Source organism: Sminthopsis crassicaudata, chromosome 2 (assembly GCF_048593235.1).
Source record: "Sminthopsis crassicaudata isolate SCR6 chromosome 2, ASM4859323v1, whole genome shotgun sequence".
In the NCBI taxonomy this organism is placed as follows: Eukaryota; Metazoa; Chordata; class Mammalia; order Dasyuromorphia; family Dasyuridae; genus Sminthopsis; species Sminthopsis crassicaudata.
The window spans coordinates 670406098-670418709 of NC_133618.1; the positions used below are offsets into that span (position 1 = coordinate 670406098).

Consider the following 12612-nt stretch of genomic DNA (forward strand, 5'->3'; position numbering starts at 1 on the left):
CGGAGGAGCCATCATTTTGTATTTTTGCCTTGGGCGGTAAAATGAACTAGCAAAATCATGCAAGTGATTAAAAACAAAGCAACATTTGCTCAGGACTATCTGTGTGCAGAGGGCTCTGCTTGCGCTGCTGGGGGAGAAAGCGAGGTGACAGAAGACATCTTCCTGGAACCCTTGTCCCAATATGGACAAATCCATTAAGGGCAACATGGCGCAGTGGCCAGACAAGTGGATCTGGAATCAGGAAGACCTGAATTCAAATTCTGCCTTTTAGATTTAATAGTTTTGTTAAATCAGCTTGGTTCCTGATATTTTCTGATATCTGACATCTGCTTGAACTTGATGGTCTCTGAAATCCATTTTAGTCCCAGATCTATAATTCTCTGAATCTTTGATGCTTTAGGGGACAGGGAATTCCAAGTTTTATGTGGTGTCCAAGGGGAAAAAAAGAATATCTCTCTCTCTCTCTCTCTCTCTCTCTCTCTCTCTCTCTCTCTCTCTGCCTTTCTCTCCTTCTCTCTCTCTCTCTCTCTCTCTCTCTCTCTCTCTCTCTCTCTCTGCCTTTCTCTCCTTCTCTCTCTCTCTCTCTCTCTCTCTCTCAGGTCTCTCTCCTCTCTCTCTCTCTCTCTCTCTCCTCTCTTCCTCCTTCTCTCTCTCTCTCTCTCCTCTCTCTCTCTCTTTCTCTCTCCTCTCTTCTCTCTCTCTCTCTCCTCTCTCTCTCTCTCTCTCCTCCTTCTCTCTCTCTCTCCTTCTCTCTCTCTCTCTGCCTCTCTCTCCTTCTCTCTCTCTCTCTCTCTCTCTCTCTCATCTTCTCTCTCTCTCTCTTCTCTCTCTCTCTCTCTCTCTCTCTCTCTCTCCTTCTCTCTCTCTCTTTCTCTCTCTCTGCCTCTCTCTCTCTCCTTCTCTCTCTCTCTTTCTCTCGCTCTCTCCTTCTCTCTCTCTCTCTCTCCTTCTCTCTTTCTCTCTCTCTCTCTCTCTCCTTCTCTCTCTCTCTCTCCTTCTCTCTCTCTCTCTCGCTCTCTCCTTCTCTCTCTCTCTCTCTCTCTCTCTCTCTCTCTCTCTCTCTGCCTCTCTCTCCTTCTCTCTCTCTCTTTCTCTCTCTCCTTCTCTCTCTCTCTCTCCTTCTCTCTCTCTTTCTCTCGCTCTCTCCTTCTCTCTCTCTCTCTGTCTCTTTCTCTCTCTGTCTCTCTCTCTCCTTCTCTCTCTCCTTCTCTCTCTCTCTCCTTCTCTCTCTCTCTCTCTCTCTCTCTCTCCTTCTCTCTCTCTCTTTCTCTCTCTCCTTCTCTCTCTCTCTCTCTGCCTCTCTCTCCTTCTCTCTCTCTCTTTCTCTCTCTCCTTCTCTCTCTCTCCTTCTCTCTCTCTCTTTCTCTCTCTCCTTCTCTCTCTCTCCTTCTCTCTCTCTCTTTCTCTCGCTCTCTCCTTCTCTCTCTCTTTCTCTCTCTCCTTCTCTCTCTCTCTCCTTCTCTCTCTCTCTTTATCTCGCTCTCTCCTTCTCTCTCTCTCTCTCTCCTTCTCTCTCTCTCTTTCTCTGTCTCTCTGTCTCTGTCTCTCTCTCTCTCTCTCTCTCTCTCTCTCTCTTTCATACACACACACACAGATACATAGACACAAAGAGAAGCAGAGAGACAGAGACAAACAGAGACAGAGAGACAGGTACAAATAGAAAGACAGACAGACACACACACAGAGACAGAGACAGAGAAACAGAAAGAGACAGACAGAGACAGAGAGAAACAGAGACAGAGAAAGAGACAGAGAGTGAGATAAATGCACTTGAGGGCCTGGAGGGCAGGGACTCAATCATTTTTCCTCGTTGCCAAGATGGGGCCTTGCATATTGTAGGCATACGATTAATTGACTGATTTAATGATATAATACGTGGATCTCCATAGGCAAATAAAACCGTGAAGGCTAGAGAGTGACTAAATCTCCGGGTGCTAGCAAAAGGCCGTTCAGTCTGGCTTTGTGATGCCCTGGGGACCCAGGAGACCATTCGTAGGGTTTGAGTTGCTAAGAGGGAGGTGATAAATTCCCGAATCAAGGATGTCTCCCTAGGAATACTATCTTTAGCTTGGGGTATTTAGGTGCCGGGGTGAGGGAGCCATGTTCTGCAGACTAGGAGAGCTCCAGTAAGGAAGGAAGTGACATGGGCCCCTCATGTTAAAATATTAAGAGAATGTCAGGGGAAGAATTTGGGTGGGCAGCGAGTGGGGCACCTGCTTAGAATCATAGGACTTAAAACTGTAAATGACTCCAGAGATCAGGTGGTTCAGGCATGTGTTGGTACATATTTAACAACTGGCTCTGTGGTGAGAGGGATGTCTATACGATATATTCTTCACTTTAACTTGCATTGTTAATCCATAAAACAATACATCAAATTCTGTTTTGTAGCGGCCATCTATTTCCAAGACTTAACAATTTAACAACTGGCTCTCCTTCGCCTATTTGAGAGGCTCTAGAACACATCTGATTTAGAATACTGCATTCGTTGCCACTTGCAGACACCATATTAGTTGATGTTGCTTAGCTTTTTCTTTTGGACATGGCAGAGTTGAGCACGTGGGAGAAATATAGAAATGATCATGATATAAAACCAAAGGCTACCCATAAAACACATTGAAGAAAAACTGCTGATGGTGGAGATGAAACTCCAGGTCTGTACGTTTTCTGGGATAAGTTTAAGACAAAGTGGTGAGAATTTACAAACACGACTGGCCAAGAAGAGATAAGCCACGAGGGGGTAAAAAGGAAGCAAGAGCTCACCATTGGGACGGGCTCAGACAAAGCCTCTGAGGTAGCTTCGTTTAGCTCTAGCTCTGACCTAGAGCACTGAGTTAGGAACGTTTGAATGGAACTCAGGGAAGTGGTTCCTACCAGTGGGTTTGGCTTTTGTGACTCTGCAGGAGGGAGTGAGACTGTGGCTCGGCATAGGTCTGCCTCACTTAAATCCATTCACTTGTAAGTCAGTACATCCTGATGTTCTCAGTCATCACTGAGAAGGAGAGACACCGATAAGTGCTTCTGATTTTCTGATCCCATCTAGGGCAGTATCTGCTGAAGGCTTTGGGTGAAGGCTGACTGCTCTATAGAAGGCTCAGTCAAGTCCCAAGGGTCACACATAGCAGAATAGAGAACAAATGTGGTCATTTATAGAGGGGTAGTGTGGCCTAGAGCATAGGATGCTCAAGAAGGTCCAGGCTCAAATCTGCCCTCTGACCCTAGACCCTTATGGGGCATTGTGGGATACTGGACTGTACCAACTTCAGCTTCGGTTTCTTTCTGTACAAAAGCATACAGCTTTCCCCCCAGGCTGCTAAGAGCTGCTGAAATGAAACTGCATCGGAAAGTGCTTTGTAAACTCTAAAAACACGGTGGAAATATCAGTTCTCATTCCTAATCCCTACACGGTATAGTAAGAGAGGTTTTTGTTCCTAGAATGCTGAAATCTCCGGGGATGCAGTAAGTTCATAAAAAAGACCCAAACCTCATGTTTGAGCTAGACTGAAGCCCGTGCCTATAGTTTAATGAAGAGGAGTCTGACAAACTGTCTCATCGAATTTTGTTCTTGTGTCAACCTCATATATGAATTTTTATCATTCATAGGGAGAAACATTATAAATATTGTTTTCTTCTGGACAGAAGCCCATTAAATTACCTACCTGTCCCTGAGAATCGTCCAAAGCTCTCCACCTAGGCAGGCTTCCATTAACATATACAAATATTTGCTGTCCTTGAAGGTCCGATATAGTCTGTGGATCACAAACAAAAAACAGTTCTAAAATAACAGTGTTATCTAAATGATTTCCTTCTAAAATAACTATATTTATTTATAAATATTTATAAATTTTATAAATTATATAAATAAATTTCTAAATTAAATAAATATATATTAATATATATTTATATTCATAAATATATATATTTATTTATATATATTTTTATTTATATATTTATATATTTTTATTTATATATATTTATATAAATATTATATATTATATATATTTATATAAATATTTATATTATATATAAATATTTATAAATATAAATTATATAAATAAATTTATAAATTAAATTTATAAGTTTATAAAATAAATATTTATTTAATAACAGTGTTATCTAAATGATTTCCTTCTAAAATAATTATATTTATTTATAAATTATAAACTATATTTATTTATAAATATTTATTTATAGTTATTTAAATGATTTCCTTCTACAATAACTTGGCAATAATTCTGAAGGGTTTGGATATGGCTTTTTCTTTGATATAGACTTTTTAGAAGTTAGGGTGGAGGAGTGTCTTTGAATGAGAACAATGGTTATGACCCAGAAAAAACAAGCAAAACTCAAGTCTATTGTGCTACAACTTGGATCTCTTGTTTTCAGACACAATGAGCTCCTTCTCTGAGTATGGATAGTGTTTTTCATTGTAAGTCCCCCAGAGTTGTCTTGGATCATTGCCTTACTGAGAAGAGTTAGGTGATTCACAGCTCATTATCTTACAATATAGGGGTCCTTTGTACACAGATATTTCATTTTGCATCAGCTCATGGAAATCTTTCCAGGGTTTTCTGCTCATCATCTCCTATAATAGCACAATAGTATCCCATCATAATTTATATGGATCAATTTTGTCCCATTTGTGCGAGGCAGACCCTAGTCTGTCCACAGAAGTGTCATTTTGAAGGGGGCAGAATAACTCATTCGTCACATAAAGAAAGTTTGGTTGACTTAGATCTCATCTTTAGTTCCCTGGCATCATTCAGGAGCTTTGAAAAAAAAATTTGCAAGAAAGTTCTAAAAACTCTTAGGAAAAACTGGGTATTTTAGTAATCAACCTTTTTTTTTTCTTCATTGGAAAACATGACTGGGCAACTTTGGACAGTAAGAAGTTGGGTTGAAAACTCTAATTCCATAAACAGATGCGATACATGCAATCAAGTATCCATGATTCCATGCGTGTGACTATTTCCTTCATCAGTGCAGATATTAATCCTTATAAAACTTAATCAGTGGTCTGTTGTGGTTAAAAAAAAGTCACTTTGTGGACAACCTGTTGAGAAGCCATTCCAAATATTAGTAGTCTGATTCTCGGAAAAAAGGAAGTGCAGTCTGTTACTGGGCCTATATTCATGGTCCTTCCAGTTTGGTTGGACGTTCCATAGTCAGAGCTACTAGCAGCACCGTTTTTGCATTGGAAAAATGACACAAAATTATACCCTATTAATTTTTGAGGGGTAGTGACAAAGACTTTAGGATGTCACAAGGCTGATTCTAAGAAAATCATGGAGATGAATAAAGATGGGTTTGGAATGGGGAAGAGTTTCTTTAGAGTATGACCACTAATAGTCTGTTGAGGAAATCATCATTTGATAGCTTCCAATATTTTAACCCTATATTAAATTGCTTATTAGGTTCCAAGGTCCATTGTTTCTCCTCTTCTAAAATTTTGAGAACATGACTTTAAATTTTATCACCTAGGGACAAAGTCCCAGGCATCCCACCCTAGTTAAAGTAATCACAGCTTGCTTTGGAGATTCTCATCATAAAAGGATGAAGATTGTTTCTGAGGAGAGAAACTGAATAGAGAGGAAAGAAATTTGGAAGGAGGATATGACATGAACTAAGGAAACTCATTTAACATGTACCCTGAAAACTTTATGAAAATGTGCTGAAAACTTTCCCCTTGGTTTGGGAAAAAAAATAAGTATGTGTGTATTTGTGTGTGTGTGTGTGTGTGTGTGTGTGTGTGTGTGTGTGTGTTTCATACTGAAACCAATAAAGTTTATACAAATTAGGATGTTATGGATTGAAAAATCAAAACCCTTAACATCAGAATTAGCCCAGCTGATCAGTACAGGTAGAAAATTTCTTACTCGGGTCTGCATTGAGGTATTAATGTGGGCAAGATTTTTTAAAAATAAAATTGAAGGGATTTGTGTCTAAATATGCCTTTTATCTCTCCTTGCTGTTCTTTCTATAGGTCTGAAATCTGACATGCCAAACCCTACCTAACAATGAAGTCTGAATGAGCCCCTTGCATGATCTGCTTTTCAGAACGGATGTGCTCCTGCTGTCTCGTGTCCACAATGTGGCGCTTCTTGAGAATTTTCATAGCAAATGTCTTTGATTCTTCACTTTTCAACTGGACCTGGATAAAAGAAAGATCATCCATTAGTGAGGGATACAAAGTGGGGTGATTATTCTGCCATATAATATATCTCTCGTTTTGTGGGAGCCCAGGGAAGCCAACCATTTATCACTCTTACCAAAGTTAAAAAAAAAAAAAAAGATGACATGCAAAAGATTTCCTGATAGGTCATAATTAAGCTTCTTTCTCCTGTCTTTACTGACTTTAAAGCAATCTCAGTTGACCTGAGTCAGATTAACTCACAGAAGGACTGAATTCATTTGTTCTTATCATTATAACTGCAATCATCGATGACATCAAATGGTGATATCTTAATGAAAAAGAATACTACAACAATAAAATCAGACCACTGAGTAAAAGGATAGCCAAAGACCTACCAAGAGCATTGATATAACGCAGGAAGAAAGAAGAACTAGAAGGATGAGGGAAGCACTGGGATCTTTAGAGAGAAAGTGAATGAGAAAGAAGTGGTTGAAGAATCTGATGATTTTGAGGGAGGGACTGAAAACTGAAATAAAATGCAAAATGATCCAGAAAATCCATTGGTTTTGTTGATGTTTGATGCACAGCTCCTAATAATTCATTCACTATAACAATATTGGAGCTCCTCTTTATATAGCCCTTTGAGATTTTTAAAACTCTAGACAAACATTTTCTCATTTGATCCTCACAATAATTATATGAGGTTGGCGTTATGGAAGCACTGGATGGGCAATTAGGAATATGTGGATTTAAATCTCATTCTTAAGTATTTGCTAGCTGGGTGACACTGAAGAAGTTACTCTTCTCTCTGAATCTCAGTGTCCTCATCTGAAGAATAAAGGATTCTTTCCAGTTTTAAATATATGATATCTTAATATGATATTTACAAACAAGGAAATTGAGTCAGAGTCACTCAAACTGTAACTATTGAAGGTGATTTCCACAAATCCTCCTGAGGCACTAGCACTAGCATCCTCCCAGAGGAGGATGGGTACCATTTACTCCCCAACTTGTTCACATTTCACTTTAACTATGGTGACCGGACACAAGGCTGGAACCTGACTAGGGCCGTGCACAGCAGGACTCTGGATGTGTTCAATTTGTTTGCTAGGTCTCTCTGAGTGCAATCAAGAACAAAGCTCAGCTAGCTCCAGGAAAAGATTTTAAAACTTTCTGATTAACTAGCGAAATCCATCTCCCTTGCTTTGCTTGCCACATTTGATTTCTTGCCTCCACTTCAGGGATGGTTCCAGCGTTTCTAAGGGCCATTTTCAGGAGCTTGAGGGCAGTCTGGATTCAGAATGGAAGCACGTTAATAAGATATGTTGCTTAGATGGAACCCCAGGGCATTTAAGCCTAATGGATCTCAGTTCATTGGCAGCCTTCATGAACCTGCCTGCCTAGTGGGAGGGAGGGATGCTTCCTTAATGAAGTTTCGAAAAGCCTTTCCCGGCTGAAAGCTTCTCTACTCTCTGGCTAGCCCACTCTTGAAAACAATAGGTCAAGATGTTAGGATGAGGGCAGTTCTTTGAACCAGGCAGACAGGGGCATTTATAATGAAAAATAAAGGGATGAAAGAAAGATACCATGGAAGGGGTCAAGATGGCTGTCTGGAGGATGGCTCCAAGCCAGGATACACAAATTATGGAGCAGAGAGCCAGGCAAAGTAGGCTCCTTGATGAGGATCTCCCAGCCAGGAGAGATGTTACATAGCCTAAAGTTTGCGCAGTCTCTCTATGAAATATCCAATAAATGGAAACTTATTAAGAAGTCTAACCACTAGCAGTTCAAAGGTTATAATGAGAATTAGTCAGCAACCATTTTTAAGCACTGATTCTGTACCAGGTACTGTGCTAAGCCATGGAGCTACAGGTATCTCCCCTTCTGAAGCAGTCTGTTTTTGCTCAGGAATAACTTTAACTATTAGGAAGTTTTTCCTTAGTCAAGATTAAATTGGACTCTTTCTTGTGCTTTGAGTTTTGTCCTATGGAGTCAAACAAATATTCAAGTGAGTGAAGATAGTTCTCATGGACCATCCTGATCTATTCCAGCCCCATCCAAAGTCTTTCCCAAGATCCTTTAATCTATCTTCCTGTGATGTGGATAAATTGTATCCATCATAGTCATTTTCCTCTGAATACTTTCCAGCTTATCTATTTCTTGCCTGAAAAGTGGTCCCCAGGAACAAATTCAACACTTCCCACTTGGCCTTCGCAGATCAGAGTGCAGCTGGGCTTTGTGAGTCCCTACAACCCAATGCGGCCACAAGTCACACAATCTAGCTAAAAATCATCCTGCTGGAAAGGCTGGTATGAGTTAGCAAAATGACTTGTATTAGTTCTGACATGAGCTGCATCAACCCTAAACTCAAGCAGAGTTTCCACTATCAGTCTAGAAAGACCACAGCTATAGAACTCTGAGGCAAGTCACAGCATTGAAATGTCCCCGTGATAACCAACAAGGATAACTGCAAAACACCCTTGTGTCCTTTATCCATAAGGTATCCACTTTCTACAAGCTCTCCAGTCAGACCCCACTTGCAGAGTTAGAATGTGAGAAAACCTTTTAAGGTGATTAATGAAGAATTAGTAGTAGTAGTAGTAGTAGTGGTGGTGGTAGTAGTAGTAGTAGTAATAGTAGTTGTAGTAGTAGTAGTAGTACCAGTAATAGTAATAATAGTAGTAGTAGTAATAGCAGCAGTAATAACAGTAGTAGTAGTTATACTAGTAGCAGTAGTAGTAATAGTGTAGTGTAGTAGTTATTGTAGTAGTAGTAGTATAGTAGTAGTAGCAGTATAGTAGAAGTAGTAATAGTAGTAGTAGTAGTAGCTATAGTAGTAATAGTAGTAGTAGTAATAATAGTAGTATAGTAGTAATAGTAGTAGTAGTAATAGCAGCAGTAGTAGTAATAGCAGTAGTATTAGTAGTAGTAATAAAGTAGTATGGTAGTAATAGTAGTAGTAGTAGCTGTAGTAGTAATAGTAGTAGTAGTAATAATAGTAATATAGTAGTAGTAGTAGTAGTAATAGCAGCAGAAGTAGTAGTAATAAAATAGTATAGTAGTAATAGTAGTAGTAGCTGAAGTACTAATAGTAGAGTATAGTAATAGTAATAATAATAGTAGTAATAATAGTAGTAGTAGTAATAGTAGCATTAATAATAATAGTAGTGTAGTAGTAGTAGTAGTAATAGTAATAGTAGTAGGTTTACTAGTAGCAGTAATAGTAAGAGTAGTAGTATAGTAGTAGTGGTAGTAGTATTAATAGTAGTAGTAGTAGTGATAGCAGTAAAGTAGTAGGAACAGTAGGAGTAGGGATAGTAATAATGGCAGCAGCAGTCATAATAGCAGTAGCAGTAATCATAGTAATGATAACAACACCTGGCATTTATATTGTTCTTTAAGATTGGGCAAGGTCTCTTCTTCACTCCGTCAGTCAAGTAAGTGAATTATCAGGCCCTGGAATTACAGAAAGTGAGACCTCAAAGGGATCTCGAAGAGATCACCGTCCAACTCTTTCCTGTCTCTGAAGGAGGCCCCTAGGTCTGATGTTACACAGATCATGAGGGAGTGGCAGTCAGGGGAATCTGACCATTTTTGAATATGTGAAGGGCCGCCATTCGTTCATGGGATTGATCAGACTTTTTCTACTTGGCCCAAGAAGGGAGAAGGAGGTTAAAAGTTATGGAGTCAAGTTCAGGCATCCTTGGAAAGCTGTGGGCTTCTGCGCCCTTGGAGTCTCTGAGCGAAGGCTGGAGGAACCTTCTTCAGGGGACATGGCTGGCTTCTGAGATTCCACTTTCTCCACCACACTGAGCTGAGTCCCTGATTATTATCCTTACCAAAGGAACCCCTCAAAAGAGGCAATGTACAAAACCCCATATGGGAATCCAGTGAGAATCCCACAATCTCCCTGTTCAGCGAGTCTTGCCCTCCTCCTTTCTGTGAGGAACAAACACTTCCTTCCTCCTTGGTGTTTGGTGGAATCATCGTGCAATGATCCCAACAAATAGCAAAATTGGGTGAAAGAGAAAACACTCCAATCTTCACTACATTTTGCTTTCTTTTTCCTTTTTCTCATTGGAAAAAAAGAGATAGTTCCCTATTGGAGTTTGACAGTATTGTCCTGGTTCTCAAGGTAGCAAGTGAGGTGACAGAGAAGGTCAGGGAGACAGTTGCACATTACTTCTTCCATCTTGACCTCCAACTGCAGCCCGGGCCTCACGATTGCCCCGTGGGATGGTCTTCAGACCAGAATGTGCATGGGGACTGTCTCACAACAGAGTGACAATCATCTTGTTTCCTCCTTCCCTAGATAAGCTATCTGTCATCCCAAACAGTCACTGTGAGCACTATTCTTTCTCAAGTACAAGACTAAGAGAGCTCGCTGCTAGATCTGGGACTGGAAGGTCCCCCTCCTCAAAGTTGCACAGTTCAGAGGGGAATAAAGAGAGACGTGATAGGCTACTTTTGGAGGATCCGGTGAACTGCAATACATCCTTGCATGGAATGACAATCGTAAAGTCATATATAAGCCTGTCAGTCTCACTCCACAGAATTTCTGTCAGTCACAAAATTCAGATCAAGAGCAAGATGACCTAAAATGTTATTCATGTTGATTTTGTGAAAATGAGGAAGCACAGCATAAGAGCCGGGCGGTCTGACCTGGAATCATGAAGGCTAAGGCTTGGCGTTCCCTTCTGACCCTCACCACCTGGAGGCCATGGATCACTTACCCAACCTCTCTGGACCTCATGTAAGTCTCCCAGACTAATTTAGAAATAAAACCAGCAGTGATGGATAGATTTCCCAAACTGAAGCAATAACAGAAGTCTGATGCGCTAATGAAACACAGATATCTGTTTTATCATTTCTTTGCATTCTTTTCATTAAAATCCACTTTAGTGAAAACCAAATTTATGTCCTACCATCTATCTGAAATAGGAATCTGTAATCTCATTTCACGGAAATGGTTTACTTCAAATTGAAATTCCATTTTAGTATTTGGGATTAATTTCTATAGCGACATAATAGGGTCTAAGATAGAAGTGTTGACAGGCCATTTATTAGAATAGGGCTAGCAGGTGCCTAAATAATGCCTTCCTAAATAGAAGGAGAAATGACTGAAAGAACTTTGGAGTGACACCTGTTCATTGTATTTAGATATGGAACTTCAGCTCATCTTTGGATGTGGGCAGTGCCAAAAAAGGACTTGTTCTCTTGCCAGGTCATTCTGCTTAGCGTAAGGGGAAGAGGTAGCGGAATCAATCCAAATCAACATGGACAGAGGCTATAATTGGAGATCCACAATTAGGAGGAGATTGTTTTGTGGATTGGTCTCTTCATGAAAGGATTAAAGAATCACAGAATTCACTTTTACATGGAAGAATTGTCTTATATATACCTATATTGCATTTAATTTATACTTTAACATATTTAACATGTATTGGTCAATCTGCCATGGGGGGGGGGGTAGGAGGGGAAAATTGGAACAAAAGGTTTGGCAATTGTCAATGTTGTAAAATTATCCATGCATATATCTGGTAAATAAAAACTATTAAAATATTTTTTAAATTGTCTGGATTAAAATTCTAGCACAGGTGGGGCAGCTAGGTGGTGTAGTGGATAGAACAGCAGCCTTGAATTCAGGAGGACCCGAGTTCAAATCTGGTCTCAGACACTTAACACTTCCTAGCTGTGTGACCCTGGGCAAGTCACTTAACCCCAGCCTCCAAAAACAAACAAACAAACAAAAAACACTAAAAATTCTAGCACAGGGTTTGCACCCAGTAGATGATTATTAATGTTTGCTGAACAGAATCAGAATGGAATTCGTTGATTCTCCTTTGACCCATTCATTTAACAAACATGCACACTATGTGCATGGCATTTTGCTGAGGAAAAGGGATGCAAAGATACCATGTCACACAGAGGAAAGCAATTGTCCTCCTGTTCTTTTTTCTTAAGAAATCACATTTGGAGTTCTGTGTTCCATTGCAGGGGCTATATTTTAGGAAGGACATTGAGAAGCTGGAAAATGTCCAGCATATGAAGAATAAAATGTTGATTAGTTTTTTTTCATTTTTTTTTCTGAGGCTGGGGTTAAGTGACTTGCCCAGGGTCACACAGCTAGGAAGTGTTAAGTGTCTGAGACCAGATTTGAACTCAGGGCCTCCTGAATTCAGGGCTGATGCTCTATCCAGTGGCCCACCTAGCTGCCCCTGAAGAATAAAACGTTGAAAGTCATCAACAAACATTTATCAACTATGTGCCAGGTACTGTGCTATGTACAAGGAACATTAAGAAAGGTTAAAAAAAACAAAAACCAAAAATCTTCCCCTGAAATATCCCCTGTTCTCGCCCTTTCTCACAATGAGAGCTGTTTCTCGGCAGAAACTACTGGATCCCCTCTCTTGGGACACTTTCAAGCAAAGGTTGGACAGTCACCTTCTGAATCAATTATGGAGGAGATTCTCTTAAAC

At 39.9% G+C, this 12612-nt stretch overlaps 1 protein-coding gene across 2 annotated transcripts in view; it reads right to left on the reverse strand.

The window, feature by feature from the left end:
* PRKG1 (protein kinase cGMP-dependent 1) overlaps positions 1 to 12612 on the reverse strand; it is a 1273864-nt gene that overhangs the window by 18146 nt on the left and 1243106 nt on the right. For both annotated transcript variants that reach the window (XR_012487204.1, XM_074297069.1), the window contains exons 11-12: positions 6012 to 6151; positions 3660 to 3749 (exon numbers count right to left, since the gene is read on the reverse strand). Coding sequence is in view for 1 of the 2 variants with exons in the window: in XM_074297069.1 (XP_074153170.1) it covers positions 3660 to 3749; positions 6012 to 6151 (230 nt within the window). In the remaining variant the exon portion in view is untranslated. The remainder of the gene's footprint in view (positions 1 to 3659; positions 3750 to 6011; positions 6152 to 12612) is intronic.